This window comes from Paramormyrops kingsleyae, chromosome 1, assembly GCF_048594095.1.
Source record: "Paramormyrops kingsleyae isolate MSU_618 chromosome 1, PKINGS_0.4, whole genome shotgun sequence".
NCBI classification, from domain to species: domain Eukaryota; kingdom Metazoa; phylum Chordata; class Actinopteri; order Osteoglossiformes; family Mormyridae; genus Paramormyrops; species Paramormyrops kingsleyae.
The window spans coordinates 68,565,271-68,590,042 of record NC_132797.1 but is presented as its reverse complement, the minus strand read 5'-3'; the positions used below and the strand labels follow the sequence as shown (position 1 = coordinate 68,590,042).

The 24,772-nt window shown below is 44.1% G+C and overlaps 2 protein-coding genes across 11 annotated transcripts in view; both read right to left on the bottom strand.

The window, feature by feature from the left end:
• Window positions 1-26: 26 nt before the first annotated feature.
• On the bottom strand, window positions 27-17,755 carry itgb6 (integrin, beta 6). 5 transcript variants are annotated; one of them, XM_023794887.2, is made up of 16 exons: window positions 17,566-17,755; window positions 12,213-12,291; window positions 11,621-11,700; window positions 10,924-11,122; window positions 9,579-9,825; window positions 8,852-9,017; window positions 8,012-8,173; window positions 7,670-7,765; window positions 6,888-6,977; window positions 6,363-6,497; window positions 4,763-5,180; window positions 2,873-3,095; window positions 2,169-2,263; window positions 1,255-1,383; window positions 557-723; window positions 27-458 (listed from the first exon to the last, which is right to left on the bottom strand). In XM_023794887.2, the coding sequence occupies exons 2-16, from the start codon at window positions 12,271-12,273 to the stop codon at window positions 357-359; spliced, it is 2,370 nt and encodes a 789-aa protein (XP_023650655.1). In that variant the 5' UTR covers window positions 12,274-12,291; window positions 17,566-17,755; the 3' UTR covers window positions 27-356. The 5 variants fall into 5 exon arrangements, with proteins under 5 accessions (XP_023650655.1, XP_023650586.1, XP_072574554.1 ...); XM_023794818.2 differs by lacking the exon at window positions 17,566-17,755 and adding an exon at window positions 12,412-17,012; XM_072718453.1 differs by lacking the exon at window positions 12,213-12,291.
• Window positions 17,756-20,699: 2,944 nt separating this feature from the next.
• LOC111854902 (RNA-binding motif, single-stranded-interacting protein 1) overlaps window positions 20,700-24,772 on the bottom strand; it is a 40,673-nt gene continuing 36,600 nt past the window's right edge. For all 6 annotated transcript variants that reach the window (XM_023833429.2, XM_072718442.1, XM_072718439.1 and 3 more), the window contains 4 exons: window positions 24,056-24,166; window positions 23,896-23,976; window positions 23,531-23,606; window positions 20,700-23,162 (listed from right to left, as the gene is read on the bottom strand). In XM_023833429.2, coding sequence (XP_023689197.1) covers window positions 23,538-23,606; window positions 23,896-23,976; window positions 24,056-24,166 — 261 coding nt within the window. In that variant the 3' untranslated portion in view covers window positions 20,700-23,162; window positions 23,531-23,537. The remainder of the gene's footprint in view (window positions 23,163-23,530; window positions 23,607-23,895; window positions 23,977-24,055; window positions 24,167-24,772) is intronic.

Here is a 24,772-nt window from a genome sequence, read left to right as displayed (position 1 = left end):
AACAGAAATAGTCTTAAAACCGTAGCTCCATCAAACTTAAGATTTATTAACGCAAATATTACTAAATAAGTGTCCAGTTTACGACAATTCAAGGCTCAGCCTCGAGGATTCCAGCTAAGATTTCTTAAACTTTTCTATACAAATAGTGACGAACGCGACATACAAAACGATACAGTACAGTCTCTGACCGAGAAAAGGAGCTAAAAAAAAGTGATATTCCAGTGTTCCAGCAAACATTTGCATCAGTAGTAGTGACTGATTTCTTCACGTCCCTGAAAGTTTAAATGCTCACAGCAAAAAAAAAAATAATAATAATAATAATTCTGCAGTTCATCAAAGACGTTGTAGGAAAGGGCTCAATATCCATCCAATAAAATGTCCACTTTCTGCCTGTCGTTATTTTTGTACGTCACATTTTTAAAGGTCGACGTCGAGCTTCTGAAGAGCGGGTTCGTACCCTGGAAGATAAAGAAGCATAGTCTGTTATTTCGATACCCCGCTGCTTCTTGTGGTGGGGGGGGACATGTCACATGGGGTGGTGAGGGGGGTGACGTACCACTGGCCATTTTGCCTGGGCCCTTTCTGCCTCAAATTTGGCCACTTCTTTCCGGTCGTGGACAGACACGAGCAGCTTCCAGATCCCCAGCAGGATGAGGCCGATGGTGAGGACCGACAGCGACACACCCAGCACTATCATTTCAATGTTGGGGGGCTCGGGGCAGTCTGAAAGAGTCGCAAAGACCCAACGGTTTCATGCTGGACCATGTGATCCTGGCGTCTGTCCCAGGAAGCACAGGGCACAAGGCAGGTGACACTACAAGCAATCAGAGTCACTGATCCACCTTGTCACACCACTGCACTATGTGAGTATTTTAATGGCGTGGAGAACGATTTTGTCTGTGTTTTTGTTCCTCTCCTCTTTTTCTTCCAGGCAGTTGTTCTTGCATAACGTGCTATCTGTCTTTAAAGAGCCCAGGGGCACTAATCCTTAGCAGCCATAAATTTTGTTTGACTCCTGTGTTAAAAACAGGACTTTTGATGTTACTGAAAGCTAAATCGCTCATGTTTTTTTTTTTTTTTAAATAGTTCATTAAGCACTTGGGAAGCAATGGATGTACAATTATATATTACACACTCTTATGTATCACACTCTTATGTATCACACTCTTATGTATCACACTCTTATATATCACACTCTTTGGCCTGGGGTGGCCAGCTAGAGGGATTGAATGTCTGACAGGTTTGTGAACTCACCGGATAGTTTGGGGTTGTAGATGACGTTGCCGTGCTCTCCTGTCACCAGTCCGAATGAAAGGACGCAGTCTTTCTCCGTCTTCAGGGCACAAGTGACAGACTGGCTCACATCATACTCTGAAACTTTATCTAGAATACAACAAAAAAAAAAGACGCTGTGTAGCGTTTCGATCCCTAGCATCCCTTACTGTTTAGTCTTTGTCCAAGTGTAAGAAGATAGTCTTTTTTTCTTCCTTCGGCTGCGGCGATTTCCATGTGAAAGACTTGGCAACAAAACCAAATGTTGCTGGGAGATGTATGGTTCATCAGCTTCTCCCATCAGATACACCTCTCAGCTTGCATTAGTGTGAATGGAGTGATAATAAGCACCGTCCAAAGGGCCAGGGCCCGGCATTCAGCTGGCCAACAAAAAGCCCGTCTGTACGACACGGTAAATAATATGTTCCCCTTTGTGGGGAGTCAGATGAACAAATCTACAGTTTTTGAAGGGGTGACCAGGTTTATAAAGGGTCACCAGAGTTGGCAGGGTGGCGTTCCTGTAGATCTCTGACCCGTGTAAAGGGTTTAACGTGGCGCCCCATGTCTGTGCTTAAATTACCGCTACTAGCTATTACTAAACCACACATCACATCTTCAATGCAAACCATTATGATTCACTTCTGAATGAGGAGACGAGTGTGTTAGAACCCGGGGGGGTGGGGGGGTGTGTGTACCCTCCAATATTTAATTTGGATTCATTCATCTGCCAACAAATAAACCTCTGTATTTAAATTATTAAGTTGTGTTTCCCCCCAGTATGAAACTCTCTCCTACACCATTGTGGGGAGATTGCCATGGAAACAGAAAGTTAAGCTACAGTGTCGAGTCAGATCGGCTGTGGACCCCCCACCCCAAAGCGGCAGGCACATAGAGACCTGCAGTGCGGTTGACGGAGACGTGCGGGGCGCTGCACTTGAGGTGACAGTCCTCGGGGGGGTCCTTGTCCTGCTGGTGACACTCGACGCAGCCCCTGGCGGGAAGCACAAGGACAGTCATGCCTACTGCACCCCCCCCCCCCACATGCAAACCAGAGCAAAGAAAATGCTTCATAAACTCCAGAACATTCCACAATGTTCCTGATGATGAAATGCAAGCGATGTCGTGCAGATCTCAAGTGACAGGTCCATTAAAGGGATGAAAGTTCACATGTTGGATTCGCACTGTGTTCAGAAAATGCTCAGGAGGGCGGCGAATGTGAACATGAGTACTGTTTTAGCACCTGACAGACAGGAAGACCTTTGTAGGGACATTTCTAAGGCAGAGGGAGCAGGAGGGCGTGTCTGGATTTTGATTATAAGTGATCCAAATGACCATTGTAGCTTAAGCATCACTGCTGGCGCATGTCAGAAATCCCAGTAACGGGATACCCAGAATAACCCCGTAAATCCCAGTAACGGGATACCCAGAATAGCCCCGTAAACAGACAGCTGGCATGTGAACCGTTTTATCATATCAGAATCACGCAGATGAAGTGGTTGTTGAGGGGCTGACTCACACGCCCCCCCTCCCAGGGTATCAGGCATGGGGATCTCCTGCCTGATGAACCCCCCCACATCAACCGTCGAAGGTGGGACCTCACCTAAAGAGGCTACAGTTGTCCCCGCAGGTGGGGCATCTCTCGCAGGTCCGCCCTGAGGCCTCCGGCACAGAGCACACGCACTTCCCACAGACGCATGCCCCCCGGCCACTGCAGAGCGCCCCCTCTGCCGACAGGCATGCGTCCGTGCTGCTGCTGCAGTTACAGTACTCGCCCGTCCAGCCCGGGTGGCATGCGCACTGACCGCAGTCGCAGTCCCCGTGCCCTGCATGGAAAAACATGCGACGGCCATGCGTGACGATCACAGGAGCGCATATCACTGACGATGCTACATTATAAATTATACGCTACCAGTCAAAAGTTTTTTCGTACCACAGGTTTTTACCACTTTTCCATTTATTTCATGAACTGCAGATTTTTCATTCATGTTAAGCATTGGAAGGTTGAGTAAACAACTATAAATGAAAATATGTCAAATAAAACAAGTTTCCATTATAACATGGAAAATGGAAAGAGTATGTAACAGATGTCTGACATCGTATGAACTGGTTGTGTGGTGATGACAGAGTCAAATTCTAGGCTGTTCTTTAACTTTAAATGCACTACTTAACTGTTTCATCCCATGAAACAGAGCAGTATTTAATGTCCCTTGTAGAAAGAATGCCTTTAATTTGCTCTGCTGTTACAACTGCTAGAGGAGGTTACTTTGATGAATGAAAGATATGACGTTTTCTTGCTAATAAAGGTACTGAAACGGTGAACATACTGTAAATTAATTTAGTAGCAAAGAATATTGAGTGTATTTTTAGTAAATGTTAAGTGAGTGACATGCAAATGTAGAAAAGCTCAGTGCGTGCAAAACTTTTGACTGGTAGTTTATATACCACTTATAAACAAGTATTACTGATACGGTTAAGTCTTTGGCAAATGTCTTAGTGTGGATATTTCAGCCATATTCCATAAGCGCAGGTATGCAGGCAGTCTGGAGTCTTTCCCAGGAAGTAAGGGCACGGAGAGGATGCCAGGAGACCACAGCGCACACACACACACACACACACACACAAACACACACAATGTGCCCTTCAGAGGCAGCACCACAAGTAACAGCATGTCTGTGGACTGTGGGAGAACATATGCAAAGTTCAACCCTAGAGGCGTGAAACAACAGAGCCTCTATAGTTCCATATCCATGAAACCCTCATGATTTAATTTAGATAAACAGATGATAGATACAATACCTGTCAAAAGTCTGGACACACCTACTGACAATCATTTGTTTTTCAACAAGGTAACAACTTTAGGCATGCCTAAAAGTTAAGTAAATACTGTTTTGTCTTGTGAAGAAGGTTAATTGGTGACAGGTGACCCGGCCCCCTCAATCCCCCGACCTAAATCCTACAGAGCTGCTTTGGGATGAATTGCATCGAAGATCAGAGTAGCCAACTTGTGCTCAGAACTTGTGGAAACTCCTTCAGCCCTGATATTGAAGCATTGCAGGTAGGTATACCTGGAAGCTGGTTGAGAGAATGCCAAGAGCCCCTGTCATCAACGCAAAAGGGTCTATTTGAAAGAGTCTAAAACAGAAGAAAATGTTGATATGATGAACACTTCTCTTGATAGTTGCCATATTTGAAATGCAGTACTTCATTGCCTCGAGGCCTTTTATTATGAAGTGAAAGACAAATATAGACAAATGCAATAAAAGCAAGGGGTATCCAGATTTTGATACGTACTGTAGATAGATACATAAGGACAGAAACAGACAGACACAGATAGATAGATAGATAGATAGATAGATAGATAGATAGATAGATTCCTAAAGGAAACTGCTTAAGTTCTAAGTATCTGAAGTTATTTTACTATTGCCTAAAAAAGGTACTGCTCTTGATTGGTCAGATCTTCGTTTGGGGCCTCCAGGGCCACACCCCCTACCTCCACAGATGTCGCCACGGAAGCGGACGCAGGAGAAGTCGTTGCACTCGCAGTAGGCGCCATAGATGCGGCCGAAGTTTGAGGGGTTACAGATGCACTGGCCGCAGTAGCACTCGCCCTGGCCACTGCAGGACTCCGCCTCGGGCTGCTCCCTGCAGCTGCTGCTCTGCACGCTCTCCTCAGTGCACTCGCAGCGCGGGCCCATGTAGCCGGCATCGCACAGGCACGTTCCGCACTGGAGTGCCCCCCGGCCGCCACTGCACAGGCTGCTGTGGGGCTCGGGCCGCCGCTGGCAGTCGCACTGGCAGAGCCCCTCCAGCTGCACCTCCAGTGCGTCCTGGAATCCCACCGGCTTCACGGTGAAGTGCTTGGGACCCGACGGGCACTCGGACAGCTCCACCGTCACGTTGAAGGACACCTGCGAGGCAGAACCGCGCGAGCTGGGTTTTCACAGCGTTTTGCAGTTGAAGCGACCGGATACTCGCTCACGGGGGCTAGCATGGCTAGGGGGCAAGCGGGTTCACTTGAGGTGTTTTTTTGGAGCCCAAACAGAAACGAGAGAGAACTATAAATGATGTCATATCAATAATCCGCCAATCAGCGCATGAGGCGTCAGGGGAAGCAGGAGATCGATTGGCCAGTTCCATGTTTCACAAGGAGGGTGAAGCTCCTGTTTTACCAGCCAGGCCCCAGATTTTGCTGGAGTCTAGGATCGCCTACACCAGGGATACTCAAAGTCGGAACAAACGAAGTTAATTCACCCGATGAATCAGCATGGTTAACATAAATAGGGTTAACATGTTTGCAGTACAAAAAGACAGAACCATCAGCTTTCACAAACATATAAATCATCATAACCACCCCCACCCCCATGACACAGTTGAAACGATCAGTGAGTGTGAAAAAATCCAGTATTGTTATATATTCATGTGTGTGTCGAAAGTTATTAGTTCATTAAAGTTCATGAAATGCTGTTTTGTTATTGTAAACTGTTCTGGAAAAATCTGATGTGGAACCTTGATCAAAAAGTATGAGAACCCCTGGTTTAATTAATCTGGTCCAACTTACTGAAAAGAAACCTAGAGGCCAGACCTCTACCATGTACTGTGGTCACTGCATTACTGCACAAATGCTGATTCATCTGGGACGCCATAAGGTGTCAGCTTGGCACCATTACCTCTGATTGCTCAGCTCTCAACCTCAACCTCAGCTGACGTTAGTAAACCAGAGAGAATGAAAAGTATGTAAACACAGGGAGAGCATACATACTCCACACACACAAAGCAGGAGATGGGAATCAGATCTCAACCACTGAGCCACCATATTATACCTACTGTATATGTTTAGTATTCATTATAATACACTACAACCCTTTTTTAAAAGTATTTATTATTTATTCAAGTATTTATTAAAGATAATTTAATATTTATTTTATACCATATTTGACTCTTGCTTCATGTATGAAGATGTGTATGTTTTTTACACCATTTATGCAGGCTGCTCCGAAATTTCATTGCACTTGTGTAATCCACTTGCACAATGACAAATAAAAATGTCCCAAAACCCTGATTTAATTATAAACTCTGGAGGAGTCACTCACCAAGTCTCCGACCTTGACGTTGGAGCAGCGCTTCTGTCCAGGCAGCACGCTGCCGTCGTGGCACATGGCCGTGAAGGAGATCTGCAGGCCCTCCGTGTCACCCAGGACCTCCAGCTCGATCTCCGACCGCAGCTCCTGCGAAGCGACAAATCAAAGTGTCTGGAAGCTCGGAGACACTCCCCTGCCTTTCCTCCCGATTCCCGGATGGGCCTGGATCAGACTTCGCTTTGGAGAAGCGGAGAAAGGGGGGAGGTCATGATGGAAGTCCCTACTAGTGGCTGTATGGAAGTGTCTGGAGGCGGGGCTTAATGGGAAGACCAATCAACAAGCAGGTGGAGACACAGGGATAAATTAGTTGTCATGGAAGTTTCCAGTTTCTTCCATTTCTGGGTCCCAGGCGTGTTTCTTCTTTTCAGATGACGAGACTCGTTAGACTCCAGTTTAATTTCCCGCTTTCGCTGCTGTTGACGCTATACGCCACAAAGCGGAGAAACTGACACACGCAGACAGACGGTGCCGTCTTACTTTATAGGCATTCACAATCAGCTCCAGGATGTTCCGGGAGTCTTCGGCAAGGACTCCGACAGTAGCCCCAGGGATGAGCTTGGCATAGTTCTGGAAAGGACACATGAAACAAGCGTGACATCGTACACATGCTGATGAAAGGTTCAGGCAAGATAAAGGAACAGGGGTGGGCAGCATGTGCGCCAGTTCATTTGTGCCCTGAGACTGTGATCTGAAGGTTGCTAGTTCAAATCCCAGACTCAGCAGACTGATTTCAGGCTCCATGGCCTTTAGCCCTCAATGGCTCCAGGGAGTATCTGACCCTGGCAGCTCAAAAAACGTACATCGTTTTAATAAAAGTATCCGCAAAATAAATATGATGTGTCACATTTCATCGTAAACTCTCAAGCACTGAAGCGTTTAAAGCATGATTCAGTTTTTGTCCCACGCCCACATTAGCTTAAGCTAATCTATGAGGCTGTCACTGCACAGCCATGTTCATACTAGAAGATAACGAGAAACATCTGCGCATCACGACACATGCACAAAGACGCCGCATTGAACTCTCTGACCCCCACATCCCCGTTAGCAAACTACATATATGGCTATGGGTGTAATTGGCCATAATTATTCACAGCTATCGAGATTCACCCTTGCCTTAGCAAAAGGCTTGTATGACAGGACCTGCTATGCACCGACAAGCCAGATTTGTTGCCCAAATTAAAAACCCTGGGAGCAGAAACACATTGACACAGTTAAAACAGGCACGTTAGAATTCAGCTCACAGTACTGGCACAGCTTACCTCATAATTACTCTTCTGCTTGCTAGTGACAGCAAATATCAGAAGGATGTTGTTTTCTACCAGCTTGTCGATGAGCTGTCCAAGAGTTGGGTACTCCTGGGGTTTGTGAAAAGAATGGCTATGAATCGGAGACGGAACGCAAACAGACTTACTGTTTACCCTTCCAGTTCAGATAAACTCTCAGCCTACAAAAAGAACCCAACCTGAGAATGATTATGGCAGGAACAGTGGGAACAAGTGCCAGATCAGATAGGTGTGTGAATGTCGAAACTGGCCAATAATAACACAAAGGATTGCCTGCAGCGGAGCATTCCAGAATGTTGTATTGCGGCATTGTCTTACCAGGACAGTGGATTTGGAATACTCGTTTCTGTCGTCCAGGTGACACTTTCCGTCATTGGGGATCACGATGCCCGACATCTTGCTGTCCATTCCGAAGTGTGAGTCGGCATCGCTAACAAACACCACCAGGTGCATAGAGTCATTCCTCCAGCCAATCTTCTCCTAACAGACAGAGACGGTTTTGGTAGGTTAGAAGACAGGGGCGATTTTAGGATGTTTTTAAGGGGGGGGGGGCATAGAGAGGGGTCCACCTTAGCATTAGCCAATGATATGTTTTGAATCATTGAGCGATAGGGGAGGGGACAATCTAGGAGCCAATCAGCTTCCAGCTGAGGCCAGTGCTCCTGTGAGCCTGCCCCTGTTAGTGGCGGAAATTAAAAATCTGCGGATCAGGATTCTGTACCACTGGTCCAAATTCCGTGTCTGGCAGAGTGATGTTACTGTTGGGCCCTTCAGCGAGGCCCTTAACCCCCATTTCTCCAGGAGTACTATCTCAGATGATAGTGTCTGCTATATTAATAAATAGAAATTTCTTGAAAATGGGCACGGCGAGAAATGAAGCTGTATATTTGTCAGTGGGTACATTAGTGAGTTGAACTGGTATCCAGAAGGCCATAGGTTCACGTCCCTGCTCTTGTAACCACTCATGCCATCAGGGTTGCAATGCAGAATTGCAATCCCCACAAAGCCAGGTCTAGATCTGTCTGCAAACTAGAAGAGCTGCAAGATAATAACACTCCTTGCTGCATTCTCATGAGATGTCATTATTCTGCTAAAATTTTAATAAATCGATTAAAGGTGTCAGTTCAATAGTGGAACAATCAATGAGCTCTTACTCACCCCACAGACGGCTGCCTGCATGATGGCATCAAAGCCACATTCTGGATTGTCGACGTTGGCCGAGACCTTTTGGCCTTTTATGATTTGATTGAATTTCTCCATGTTGGCGGTGAGTGGAAGGACGTGCTTGTATCCAAACGTGGGCAGACAACTGATGCCAAAGTAGCTGAGGACAGTGAGAGTCAGAGTTAGAGGAGAAGACTGAAAATCAAGGATGTCATGCAATTGTCACTGTTTCAGACTTAAAAGGGAATTCCACCACAAAGACCCTAACTGATTTATTGATCATCATAAGATTTACTATGTATCCAAAATGAATAAGACACAAATATCAAGCAAAAAAAGTCAATCCCTGGCATCAATGAGAGACATTTATCTTCTGGAAGTAACTTGGAGTTAATGTAAGAAAAATTAAGCTATCTGTTCAGAGACCTATGTAAAATACCCAGCTAGCAAGAGTGATGTACAAATCAAAAGCAAAGTATTCAGTTTTGTTATGTTATTTAACAGAGAAGTAAAATACAGTTTATCTGATATCAGATATTTCTTCAGGAAATGTGTTATATATGAGATGATCAAATTTTGGTAGAACTCTCTTTTAATGAAAGAGACAAATGTCAATATCGCTAGTCTAGATAATGGCATGTGACTTTAATGACAATGATGGCTAATGAGTAATGAATTTCAGCCTGGTTCTGATTGGCCAAACGTGTTCGGGAGGGTGTACCTGCAGGGGTTCTCTAAATCGGCAGGCATGGTTTTAATAAAGGGGAGGACCGGTTTCTCGACAAACGATCCAAAGCCCAGCCTGAATTTACTTGTCAGTTTGGCCATCTCCTTGGATAGGGTGGTTCCCAAGTTTTTAATCATCTGCAGATCGTCAAACATTGATGCAGACAGGTCCATCAGGTAGTAAATGTCCACGGGATAGTCCTCTGTCTGCTGGACGTGGATTTGGAATGTGACCTCACTTCCTGCCAGAAATCACAAATACAATTTTTTTGCCCCTTCAGACAAAATCCAGTAAAAAGACAGAAGAGTTGTGAAGGAATCATTCTCATCTCATCTGCAATAAACACTTATCCTAGGTAGGTTCATACTGAGCCTGGACGGGTAACCGCCAGATTGGATACCAGTCCATCACAGAGCACAAACTCACACATTATGGGCAGTTTAGTGGCACCAGTTCACCTAACTGCATGCCCTTTGACTACAAGGGTTAACTGAAGTAGCCTGAAAAAAACTAGAGGAACTTGGAGAAAACATGCAAACTCCACAGGGAGAGAACATGCAAAGCCCACATGGAGAGAACATGCAAACTCCACAGGGAGAGAACAGGCAAACTCCACACGGATAGAACATGCAAACTCCACACGGAGAGAACATGCAAACTCCACACGGAGAGAACATGCAAAGTCCACACGGAGAGAACGTGCAAACTCCACACAGAGAGAACAGGCAAACTCCACACGGAGAGAACATGCAAAGTCCACACGGAGAGAACATGCAAACTCCATGCACAGAGCCATGGTTGGAATCGAATCCTCAGCCCAGGTGGTCCCAAGTTACATTGTAATTACATTTTCACATACTGTGTATAATTATAGATTGAAAAGACAACATATCTGTGCCTCTGTAGTCAATGCCTATACAGCTATTACATCCATGCCAGTAGCCCATGTATCAGGGGTATTCAAATGATGAACAGAAACACAATGTACTCAGGACTACCTGATCAACCTCTCCATGTGAGATTTACCGAGGGTGACCCCAGGCCAGTCAGCAAAATTTCCATAGGGGGGCAACCCCCCCCTCCCCACCTCTGGCAAAATTTATAAAGGGGAAGCACAGATCTTGACTTTGCATAATTATTTAGTACTCCTGCTCAATAAGGTCATTGTGAAAGTAAAAAAAAAACTGCACATTGGTAATCTTATCTCACCTGCAACTCTAGAAGTAAACAGCTTACACTCTGTGTCTATCATCGTGCTCAGTAAACAGTTGTTATGGAGCTCATCAAATGGCAAATTAATTTAAAACCACGTTCTAAGTGCCGTGAAAATGAGTTATACCTGTTCTCACGCTCATAGACATTTTCTGTGGCGATATCTGAGTGATGTTGGCGTTGCCTTCGCTCTTCCCCACCGGCTCATCCTGATGGATCCAAACACTAGTTACAGGAAACTCGATGAGCTCCAGGCTGCACCCCTTCTGTTCCAGGATCTCCTCCGTGTCACATCTCTCGCTGACAGCAAACCTGTCCGTGAAGTTCTGCAAAGTGGAGAAGGGACTCAGTAATTCCAAATGCTACAGTTCAGGAGTCACAGCTGCACTGGCATTGTTCATTTAACTTGCAATTTAGATTCCATTTTATGGGAGACACTATTCTCCAAAGTGACAAGTGAGCAAAAGCAAAACATGCGCCCCTTAGCATTTAGTGCTAAGGGCCCAGTGGCCATATTACTAGTCTACCATCCATGGGATTTAAACCCATCACCTTTCTAACACAGACACACATCCCTAATCTTCTGAGCCACAAACCACTCAGAGATTCAATAACAAACTCTTAACACAGCAATTACAGAATACACATAGCGGCAGAGGTTAAACTAGGACATAGAGAAATATTTCCATATTGGACGCACTTATCCAACACAGGGTAAGAGATGATCTAGATATATCTAGGCCACATCCTAATACTATTCCTCATACTGTAATAGTTATATGCTTAATATACCAGTATTCGGGTGGCAGCGGTGAGCGACCCACCTCCTGCCTGCACCAGGCGCACTGAGGACCCTGTCGCAGACAGTCGTTACAGGTCACCACGCTTCCAACGGAGCAGGTCCCTGACCATCCAAAAAAAAAAAAAAGGTACAACATTTATACACACCCTACCACTGGACCTCTGATGCTATGCCTGTGTGATCCTGCAAGTCAAAATTCAAAACATAAAACAGTCTATTGTTCTCCGAAACTGTTGCCTTTTTTAACGGCACGCATCGCATAATAAGTTGGATGGTTGTCATGATACAGTACCTCGCTATTTAAATAACCGAGAACGCATTGATGTTTGACAGTAGCCTAATTGTTCTTGTATGGTCGACGTTGACATAGTTTTCTTGGTCGTTACTGTTACTGTTAAATTTCAAAATCTGAACACTTTAAAGACCAGATTATGCCGTACGAGTTACAACTAAAGCGCTATTGAGTTGTATGGTTTCTTTCAGCCGTAAGAGTGTATTTAAAGTATCTCTAAGTATTCCAGCAACGTGCTTACAATTGAATGCAAGTAATCGCAGGTTAAAAAGCTACAAGTTTTAATTTTAAAATGACCGAAATAGTTTGGTGCGCTCCTTACCTCCCACGACGCCGAGACTGTACAGAAGAATAAAACTCAGGCTCAGCAGGACAATCTCCATTGATCTTCGCGGATGTTTCTGCCAGAGATTTTGTTAAAGAGTAAAAACCAATTTAATATTTTAATACCCTGTGTTTTCACCCCTAAGAATAGTATCTGTACTAGTTATTGTGGGAGGGAATAGATAAGACGAGCTTACCTGTGTTACGAAGGTAGATCCTACAGTGTGCGATCTGCATACATGCTTGTGTGTAACCTTGCCCCTTTACTTCCGCGCAGGTAATAATGCAAAGGTGTGGCTGACTATGCTTGTATTGAAATCATAGCGTAGACGGCTTTTACCATTGCAGGCCTGCGAAGCCAATCTGGCTGGAGTCACTGTGCCGACCTGCCATAAAATCGTTTGATTAATAACGTACTATAGCTTCTCTTTTTTGTTAGCCTATATGCCGGTCCTCGATCGATATATAATTGACAGCCTAGCTAAAGTAATAGCCTACTGGATGGTTTTTCCAGCAAGTTCATGATGATATTTTGAACCATGCGAAATGTCGCTTCAATTGTTTTTTTTGCCTGTGTTTATGTATTTTCTCTGGCTTCAACAAACAGCGAAAAGTATTATCATCCAGAATTACCAGTCGTTACCTAAATTCAAACATTTACCCCTACCTGGTCATGAAGTCAAAATGTAATATTTTAGAATAATTTAACTGAGCTCTATAATATTGAAAATAACTACAGAATAAGCCATGACGATATAATATAAAACATCACATATTACCATCGATAGACTATTTAGGCCTACTAAATTAAAGAAGGTCGAAGACTGTGAAATCAGTCTAAGCGTTTATTTTAACAGAAGAATTGTGGCTGTGCGTTGAAAAACAACAATAGTTGAATTTTAGGAAAAGTACATCTCCAAAATTTGCACAAAGGTCATTTGAACCATAAAGATCTCGACCCACCGCTACACTCTCTAGTCCCTGCACAAGATAATAGTTCAAGAGCAGAAAGAATTATAGCGATGATATAATAATGATACTGATGTATATAATGATGACGTATATAATAATACTTCCCAGGGGATGTTAATTTGTCATTCCTAACTTATGCCACTAAGAAGTCCTTTCTAGACACACAATTACTTTGAGGTAATATTATACTAATTAATCATACCATCTCATTACTATACAACCCGTATTTCAAAAGAATTAAATATCTAATTCTTGTTTATTGGTTGTAATTAGCTCCTCACAAGCTAAACAGGAGTTAAGGTAAGTGCCCTAAATTACACGTTCTAAAAAGATGTACTTCCATTATGTTCATTATGATCATTCCACTAATTCATACCATTCGGGAAAACACAAGTAGTATTTTTACACAGGATAATTTTTAAAATAACTTTTAATTCACATAAATCATTTATTTAAATGCACTTTGGAAGGGCTTGCCTTTTAGAAAGAATATGTCTAGATGTTTCAAAACGCATATGGAGTTAAATATAAAGATAAGTCCTTTATGCTTTCGCGTGTATGAGTAATTTCTAACGTGCTTAAACGAATAACGAGTGTCTAGTTCTAAATGTCCAGACTCCTCCAAATGATTAATTTATAAAGAGGTATCTCCGCATTGGAGTAGCTCTGCGGCTCTGCGTGCAGCATTTTTATTTGAATTTTCCTGCTATTACTACAATTGCCAGCAGTCGCCACTGGAGTCATGGTTTCGAGACTATTTAACAGACGAGTATAGTTATTGCGAATGAATGGCTGAAATATGAGCCGTAGGACCACATTGACCGTGATCAGCAGACCCTGTGATTAGCCAATTTCTCATAATTGCGCCGAAATTCTGCATTCAAGCGGCAGCGCAGTTCTTCGTACATAAAGCTAGTTTAAACAGGTACTTCACTACAGCTGGATAAAGGGTAAAAGATGCACACCGAAAAGTCGCCTGGTGCTTCATTAGATCGCCTAAACCATGCAGTCAAGGAAGTGGCACTTAGACTATATTGTGAAATACCGCTTCTCAAAACGGTACCCAACGGGTCGGTTCGTGGGTACAATTTTGTTTAACCTTCGGGCGACGGAAACTATACGCGGAGGAAACATTTAATCGTCAACGCTGCTTTTCAGCTACAGCCATCACTGGTGCCGCGCCCCATGCGGAAAGTGAAAATGAAATTCCCAATACAGCCATTTTCCCAGGTCACTTATAACCGGAACATGTACACAAATGTATCGTCAAAGCAAATATGAAGTTGTAAAGCGTGGGAAGGAGACATATCAGTGAGGTGAATAACAACTGTTTTTAAAAATCCAACTTATGAGTCGGTGTGGTGGAAAGACATTCCAGCAGGCTAATCAGACAGACTGTAGTGTTAATGTATAACAGTACTAGCGAGTGGGCGGCGCGGTGGTGCTGGGCTTAGCCCGGTCCCCTCCCTCCCCCCAGGGTTCAGTTTTCCACCCCAGTTCCATGTGTGTGGAGTTTGCATGTTCTTCTCCAGGTTTCATCCAGGTACTCTGGTTTCTCTGCCCTCACAGGTTAACTGGAGTGACCAAATTGCCCCTAGGTGTACTTGTGTGATTGTGCCCTACCATGGCTTGGCATCCCATCCTGGGTTGTTCTCTGCTTTGCACCCATAGCCGACCCCCGCCACCACAGCCATTACAGAAAATGAATGAATGGGCATTTAACAAGATGAATAAGTACAATATATTTCGCAAGCTTCTTATTTGAAAGATCACCTTCATTGTCTGGGAAAAAAGATTAATCATCATTAATAATAATGTCTTCTTTATATGGCAACATCCAGAACAATTGAGGCAGATACCTGGGAAAACACTTTGTTTTCCAAAAATTTAGATAATGTACCCAGCTTCCTACATCTGGATCCTTCTGTGATGGTTGATGACGAATGATTCTGGATGGGAGTTTAAATGTGTCTTTGGACAGAAATGTAGATGTTCTCTGGACACATTTTTTCATTTGTTTTGTTGAATGTGTTGTTCCTTTCCATACCTGAACCAAAAACAAATATGCACTCCCCCGAGACACAGAGTAAGTTGTCCATTAACACTTTAAACCAGTTTCCACAACAAATAAGGCACCCATAGAAATGCACTTTCAGTTTACTTACGAAGATAAACCTTACCAGTTAAACTTGTGTCAACACTTGTATTATGACACCATTCTTGCTGCAAGTGGGTCTAACGACTTTATTCTTAAGTCAACAACGTACCAATTCGTTGCCCTGTCATTTCTGGTACATGCTGTTTCTCTATTGGCAATTTTCCCATAAAAAAATTGTGAATTCCCATTTAAAAAGCCAATTCCTATTTGGCTGACAAGTTCGATATCATGCATAATAAAATATGTCTCAACAGTATGACTCTGGACATCCATCCATCTTTCATAATGACTTATGCAGTATTGTAGGTTTACAGGTACCCCCTTAAACAGGATGCCAGACTACTCCATGGCAGACTACCACATAGCAGACTATTGCATGGTAGACTGCAGCTGTATTTTTTAACTGAAACGTATTAGTTCAGTTAGGCCGGTACAAATATTCTTCTTAAATTTTGATAAGGATTATGTTCATTTCACATCCTAAAAGTAAGACATACATATAAATTGTATATTATATACAGGTATGACAAAAACGTTCATATCCTGAGCGACTTTAAAATGTGTATCCGAACCAAAAAGTGCTGATCGCGATCAACCGGTCGGCCATCAATTAAATGAAGTATTATCCATTAATCATCACCCTGGAAACAAGCACCCCTTATTTACATAGGCTATTTAATGCCAGGGATGGGGAAGAAAGACCAGCTCTCACAAAACCAGCCCACCAGGAAAATACAGGTGTACTATCATTTCATCCTACCTATCGAAATGTCCTACCCAAGGCTACTGTGCATGTGCTTAGCATTTTTGTTTCTTGTGGCTACACGCCCATAAATTTATGCTACCAACGTACTCTTCTCGAAGACTAGTCTGAAGTAGCTCTGCGACAACACGGCAAGTACAGCACCAAGTCTTTTATTTTTTAATATACATGAAAAGTATTTTTTTCATAACTGAAGCTGTAAAGTGTTATCAAAACAGGGTTAGGGTATCTAAACAGGTTAAATACTGAAGGTAGTAGGTTCTGATGTGTATATCTGGGGTATCAGAATATGCTGCCATTGGTTAATGGCCAGTAAAGTGTATTAATTCATATCTAAACAGGTTAAATACTAATATCAATATTATTCGTTTTTTTGTCTTGCAATACATGTCTTTTATTTCCTCAGTTTGTTTGTGTATATTTCTTTGTAGATTGGTGAACTTGGACTTCCTATTTTTGAGTACCCATAATTTTAGGAATCACGCTTCGAATGGAATCACATGACAAATCAGGCAACACTACCTGATTTACATCCCAGCAAAACACAAGCTAAAAGACAAGATTGCTCACTGACTTGTTTAACCTCCTACAAATGCTTTTTTAAATAGTGTGTGTAATCCCGATTGTGAAATTACATGAATTCCATGTCTTTCCATTATGCAGTAAATAAGAAAATTGCTTATGTTTTATACTAAGCAGGCTATGCATTTCCTGGCATTAACTAGCTTCCTGTTTATCCTGGAAACATCCATAATATCTAATCATTTTTGAGTGTAATCCTTTTCAAAGGGTGAGCTGGTGTACTCAAGGCAGCAATAAGCAGTAAGGAGGTATCGGATCTTTATGCTCTGTGTGAGTGGTCCAGTAGAGCGTCTCCGGGCCTGCAGGGCGGGCAGGAGGGTGGCGGGGGCGAGGGCAGGAGGGCTGGCGGGGGCAGGTGGTGGAACGCGGACAGCTGCAGTGGCACAGGCCCTGCCTCTCGTCTGCTCCTCACGGCTTCTCGTCGGGTGGTGCCCGTATCCCGCCAGGTCCCATCTGCTCCTCCGAAGGGGCCAACCCCCAGCTCGCCTCCCCCCTCCACCCTTAGCTTGGCTCAACCTCTCAACGCAACGAACACGGGGGCATGGGGGGCTCTGTTGCCGTTCTCCATGCCCCCCCCCCCCTCCCCGGACACCGAACGGAGCTGCCTATCGCTTCACACCCCCACGACAGTGGGTCTCCCATCAAAGTGCCTCTGGAGCTTTCAAACAAGGCTTCAAAGCACAGGTTCCCTATTATTATTCTCTCCCTCAGACTGCCCCCCCCCCCCAATCCCCCTGGCTCGTCCAAGCTCTGAACCCCCAGAAACTCCTGATCCTATTCTCTGGTCTCCCCTCTCAGCTCACCCTTTGAACCCGAGTGGAATTTTGCCCAATGCTCAGACCCGAAATTCCGCCTTAGTCATAAAATCAAACGTACCTCCACTGGCCTCCTCAGGCACCATAATGTCCAAACACGTGGGCACGTCTGGGCGAGCGGAAAAACGTCAAACGAAAGGGCCGGCTTGGCTGGGCCCCATCGCCGTAGTAACAGCAAGCCCGCAGTAACAGCGAGCCTGGAGTAACAGATTGCTTCAAGGAATCACGATCACGCTGCTCCCCCCCTCTCTCTCTCTCTCGCTCTCTCCCACTCTCTCTCTCCCCCTCTCCCTGCCCACCAGAGAGAGACACGGACTCTTACCGTAGTGCTGAATGATAGTAGCAACTGCTGGTTCGATACGCATAAATACCAGCCGTTCCTTAGCGGATGGACAGTGGGATAAATTTAGGATTGACAACCCTGTGTGCAAGAGCTCGCACATGAACACATGAAGAAGTTATGCTCTCTCGCTGTCCCCCATACCCCCGTTATTTTTACTACAATAAGACCGGAGGTCTGAACTTAGAGTCTGGATTTTTTTCCCCCTTTCAAACACAAGGAAGTAGGGGTGACATTGGGACTGTACTTTTCGCTCTTCTGTGGAATGACAGGAATGCAGCTGAGAGGCACTGGTACCAAAGCTAATACCTGTGCCAGTTGCACAGTATCTGCTGGGGGGGGGGGGGGTTTGGGAAGGGATGAATGCGAATGACACAGTGGCAAGAAGCAGAAAACACTCGTTATCACGAAAAAACGTTATTACGTTTCTTCACGTAGTACAACGGGGCGGCATAATGTTTAGTAATGTTGCCTCCTACCTCCGGGACCGAGGTTCGAGTCTCCGCCAGGTCTCCATGTGTGGAGTTCGCATGTTCTCCCTGTGTCCTTGTGGGGTTTCCTCCAGGTCCTCTGTTTTCTTCCCACCACAGTCCAAAAACATGTAAGGTGAATTGGAGTTACCAAACGTCCTCAGGTATATGCGTCCTGCCATGGGTTGGCACCCCATTTCTGGGTTATTCCCTGCTTTGCGCCCCTAGCTTCCAGGATAAGCTGCGAACCTCCATCACCCCGAATAGGATAAGCGTGTACAGAAAATGGATGGATGAGGCACAACTTGATAAACTGAGCCTGCATATGATAGAGTTTGTCCTACCTCTATGTCATCCTCCGCAGTGGATATACAACTTCTCTGATGCTCTGTTTCATTTTTTTTTTTTCATCCAATGTGCGTCTTTTCTCATACTTCACTAACTAACCCTCGAATGAGGGCTGAAGGTGATGTGGAGGCTGCCATCCGGATTTGGCCCGTATTAAAAAATCTGCATTAGTGTTTACAGGCCGAGCAGGCAGAATTTTTATCCTGTTTGTTATTGAATTCAGCCTTTTTAAAATACAACAATGTCACACAGCACACATTTCCTGAACATGTGCTAAGATAAAACCTACAGCTTTCAAAAAGCACTTTATCCAGTGTTTTTCTGGTATGCTAAAATGTTTTATGATGAGCTGTAGACCATCCTAATTCTCATGACTTTAATTATGAAAAGATTCAAAATTGTTTACGACTCTAATGTGTACAGCAGAGGCCAAAGACAAAATCTGTGGTATTACAAGTGTCACTAAATCACTTTTAAAGTTTTAAAAGACAGATAAAATTTTAAAAGAATCCCTAAGGAAGTTCTGGTATGCCATACCACCACAAAGAAATGCTATTTATCAAAATGCCGTGCAAATTAATTCATTAGGGAGGCTGGATTGCTTGTATACATTGTGTACATAGACCCTACTGGCATCGATTATGGAGCATTTGGCAGCCGTTTTGTGTGGTACTGTGCGAATACTGACACGTAAGACATCCCTCCCCGTCATTTGAAGGGGGCTTAGAGTGAATGGTGTCAGTCACCTGCATGGCTTACGAGGTCAAGGTCGGCGATGAGAGGGAAATGTCTGGAATTCTGATCTGGCTTGAAGACACCGGCGAGTATAATCTGCCCCCCTAGGCCGGATCGAGCCATTTGCCGCGAGAAATACCCCCGCGGTGCCTCGCTGTCTACGGCATTATCTCGCTTAATGCCACGTGGTCTGCGGAGGCCGAGGCGCGACCGGCGAGACACTGTGGTCTTTGAAAAGCACCCACCTCCCCTCAATGCACTTCATCGAAGGTCAAGGTGAAGTGAACTGTTTCCTTCGGGAGATTAAAGGAACCGAAAGACCCTTTAAACACAATCCATCCTCAACTTGTTCCCTGCATTCCCACAATGCACTGCAGGATAAGGCCTGCAAATAACACCTGTCACAGCCATCGACCTACTTTTATATATTATATATTATGTATTATATATTATTACAAGCAGTCTTTGAAGTCATTACTTCGTATGTTATTGTCAGTGCCATTGCAATGTATTTAAATAAGCATTATGTTGAAATCAAAGTTTTGCACATTTCCACTGAAAGAGGATCTTCTAGAGTTTTTCAAATCGGTTGCGCTTGTATCCAGCAGTTTGAGTGGAGCGCACCCCCTACTGGTGAAATGACAAAATACACACGCCAACTACACTTCCTCAGTATGTGTGCCAGGGTGCACCCTGCATGTTGCCCAAAATTAGCTAAGTGTCTGGAGGAAGAAAGTGTAGATTTAATTAATATATTGATTTTATCTGAGTATTAGATGTTCAAATACAAATTGCCCCATAAACCCTTACCACGGTAAGCGATTAGAAGGCATGAGATTCATCAGGATGGGAATCGTGAGAGTCGGAGAGTCCTTATTCCTGAGTCACTTACCCTCTCCGCCACTGGCTCCTCCAAGTCTGGCTGCGCCCCCCCCAAGTCTGGCTGCGCCCCCCCCCCCCCCAAGTCTGGCTGCGCCCCCCCCCCCGCGGTGTAACTCGGTCTCAGCTGTTCCACAAAACCAGGATCTAGAGCCCCATTTACAGGCATATCGACAGCCACTCTCTCCCTCTCTGAGGACCCGACCCCCCCTTCACCCAGACTTAGCTTCTGGCTTCTGGCTGGCCTGTTCTCAGTGGCCGGCTCTGGCTTACCTCCTCTCCCATCGCCATTTCCACCTGTCATTTGGTGATGAAATCCGGGGGAGCTGGGGGGGCTTGCAGCTGTGAGAGATTATCATTATTAAACTTAGTGGCACCGGCCCCCCCTCTTCCCACCAACCATGGGACACAGCCAACCCCAAATAGTGGATCCAAAGAATAGTTTTTATTCAAAAGTTCTCAAAAACAAAAACAAAGAGAAATGAACAGAAAATTGAACTTAAGTAACAATCTACCCTTAATTTACATTTCAAAAATGTCATTTTGGCATTAACAAACACTAGAAAACAAAGGAAATACAGAGGGAAGATCATTTTAACCGGACACTGACGCTACCACAGCAAGCTCTGTGGCAAAACAAAAATAAAAAAAATTACTCTTGATCATATAGATATCTCTATGAAACTCTTTAATCTCTTCTAAGAGTCTGTACAAAAGGTGTCTCTTCATAAATTATTACTTTTATTTTATAACTTAATGGCTGTCTAATACAAGATGGCTAATTCGAATGAGCATTGTCTTTCTCGCACAGAGTACGCCGGCTCTCAGCCGTAAACAGGAGTGCCAACAATTGGTTCACACCTGCATTACTTCCCATTCAAGCGACCACCAGTATGGGGCGCCTGAAGGGAATCTGTGACGGCCTTCGCCTCGTGCTCTCTGTGGTAGGGGGTCAACTTATGGGGACCACACTGGGGGTTTCAAGTCTGTTCAGAAACTTTATGGTGAAATGGTACCTCAGGAAGCCAAACGCAGTAAATACCATTTTTTTTTTTTTTTTTTAAATGAGGACTCCTGAGCTACTGGATCCTCAAGTGATAAAAGCAGCGGTTTTTTAAGTCTTGGAACTATGGGTATCTGGACACAACCTAAGAACGCACTGGAAACACAATGAGCCTAGCAATGATAATCATGTAAATTTTTTCAAAGCAACAAAAATAAAACAACGATAAAAGAAATGGCATATAGGGCCAGCTCCTGAGCATGGCTTCTGGTCTGTGGAGATGGGCTGTACCTGCAAACCCGGTGTAGTAGATTGGAGAAACAAAAATCTGAGGTAGATATCTGGTCCATCAGATGACCAGGACAAAAGACAGTCGCTTGGAAGACAACTTAATTTATAAAACCTTAAAAAAAAAATCTATTCTGAACAAAATAAGAAAGCCTCCCCTGTCACACGAATCCGTGGCCGGTGTAAAACGTCTGCCGTTTGTGGTGAATCATTTCATAGTTTCAAAGGGCCTCTCTGTAGTGATGAAGTGTGCAAGTGCGGATCTCGGCTCATCCTTCACGTGTCCAAAAAAAAAAATCACGTAACAAAACCAACAGCGAGACGAAAATGCACAAGAAAGGCACGTCATCCAAACTGCGAACCAATTAGCTGGAAACTCAAACCACGTTAATTGCTTGTGCTATGAGAGTGTTAGGCTGTTTCACTCATTTACCAGGTCACGGTTCTTTGGTGAAGGAAACGTGTTTTCTGAAAGCGCCGAGCCGTGCACTGCACAAAGAGCTAGCTGTTCTTTTAAGTTTTTAATACGTCTACTATTATGCTCTGTAGATGCCAATGAAGGCCGCTCTGTTTGGTAGTTTTTGCACAATAATAGATTTTATACTTAAAAGAACGGGAAGGAAACCTGACATTTTTAACACACTCAGCTCAAAACCAAAATGGCCCCCCTGCCGGGTAATTGTCTTTAGGCAAAAAAGTACACCGAGTAAAAAATAAAGGCAATATTTAAACACTTTATCATTCAACAAAGATTTTACCACATTCAAAACACTCCATTAAGCCTTCTGAAAATGCAAACATTTCATCTCATTAAAACTGATTAGAATCCAAAAGGCTTTGCACTCAAACATTTAAATTTTTCTTTCCTAAAATTCCTACTTTGATTAGTATTCAGCAAAAGATAAAAGGGGAAAAGATCGACACCTAAGTAGAGCGCAATTTAATTAGCTATATCCTAAAAAAAAGCCCTATCTAGCTGATTCACAAGGCAATTGTTTTCAACATTTCTTACTCATAAATCTACGAAGTTGCCTTCACAGCTAACGTATGAAAGAATTTAAGGCAAGTTGTATGATAGGACAGGTAAAAAAAAAATCAAATCTGAAAAGAAATATTTTACAAGACGTTCTACACTTCACCATAGCAACACTCACACAGCAAGCACAAAAGGTAATTTTCAACATGTCTGGCTGATGAAGTATTTCAGTAAAAAAGGAAAAGCAAAAAATGCATTAAAAATCATAAAAATCTTAACAAAAACACATCATATTTACTGCCATGGACCTGAACTGCCACACGGTCTAACGTTATCGCAGCTTATTTGCCTGCTTGGCAATCCTTGGTAAAAAATAAACGTTCTTTCATTACTAAAATAAAACATTTTTATTGTGTAGCATCTCTGGCAAAATTAAGTTTTTTTGCACCTTATGAAACTTATACCAAAATATTTTCAGTTGATTTTATTAGTAACAACAGGGAATCCTCGAAGAACCTGTGCAAAAAGTGGACTAATCCACAAAAGCATGATCCATCACAAGAAGATATGATTGTTTCAGCTGTAACGCGAGTCTGTCCTCTCGACTCCCATCATGCACCTGGGCAGGGACGAAAGGGGAAAAAAATGCAGATATGACTTCTATACAGGGAGATCCCCCTCCCCCCACAAAAACGGCTGACCATATACTGCCAAACGAAGACAAAACGCAGTCACTATAATGACACAAACTGTAGCATAGACAGAAAAATGGCCACAAAATTTTTTTGACTGTCCATCCATACGTAAGGAGATAAATGATCTTCAAAATTCAGCATAGTTAGACTAAGATACGGTATGATGTGATTAAGACATTAAGAAACCCGATTTTGGTTATAACTCATTTTGATAAAATATGCAGTTACGGCGATTTTCCTCTGTGGGGCAGTATAGGTAGCATATTATTTGCAGACTGTGGAAGGCACCTACCTTCCCGTCACTTGGCTTGTTGGTAAGTGTAAGAAGAATGGCCACTAGAGGGCTCCTGCGGCTGGCCGCTGCTTTCCTGACCACAGATCAGGGAGAGACTTGTTATAAAGAAGAATGTTATGCATCGTAACACCTAAATACGATATATTCCTTTAACCCCTCGGATCCTGGGTGGTGTGTGGCTCAGCGGGTTACGCCCATGATCAGAAGGTTGTCGGTTCAAGCCCCAGCCTTGGCAGAATAGTCACATCTCTGTTGGACCCTTGAGAAAGGCCCTTAGCCACTCCCACCTAAAATGCTACAATGGCACCAGATAAGGAGCCTGACCATGTAACTAAACCCCAAGAAAGCCAGCAGCAACAAACCTCCAGTTGGACAGCTGTGGTCTGCACGTGGGTGTACTGGGGAAGATAGGCCCCCTGCAGAGCCGTGCTGGCAGGCATGAACTGCAACACAGGGATACAGGAACTGTTAAGTCTCAGCTCTGCAGATTCGCCCCCCCCCCCCCAATTTACCGGTCCTTACCGTTCCAGCACTGCCGAGGGAGAGGTGACTCATTTGCTGCGTTAGAGGGCTCATGATGGGTGTCGGCTGCAGTGACATGGTATGGTCCATAGAGGGCGATATAACTGCTCCCTAAACAGCACAGCCAATTTGAAGAAGAAAAAAGAAAGAAAAAAAAAAAAGAGGTCGGCGGAAGCAAAGTGATATCACCTTTTTTAGAGGCCACAAAAAAACAACATAAATAAAAGCAATGGAAGCCACCGAAATAACACCCAGGGAGTTATTTGAGGATCATCACCCACACAGTGTAAATGTGCTGCTGGAGCCTATTTTGGGAAATCACACATTTCCTATGGATCAGTAGTATCTGCAAAAAAGTGCTGCTGATAAAAATACACTTCTCTTGTAGAGAATATGCTGGCGTATGCCATTTTAAAGAATGTCAAGAATTTCGAGCAGGTTATCGGCTATCGAGGGGTATCCCTGGGAAATATGCGTATCCGAGCTCAGAGCTCTTCCGAGCGTGCCATCAGAGAGGGACGCATCCGGAGAGGCACGGAAGGGCGCTGGGGCCCCGTTACGTGCGGTTTGAGTCTGTATCGGGACGCCGGTCCCGGCCGCGGTGCAGCAGAGCACGACGTGTCGCATGGCTAAGCTACCAACCCAGAAAACCACATGAAAGGCGGTTTGCCCGCAGCAAGCCGGTGCAGCGGCAGAGCGAATGCAGGCCCCGGCAGT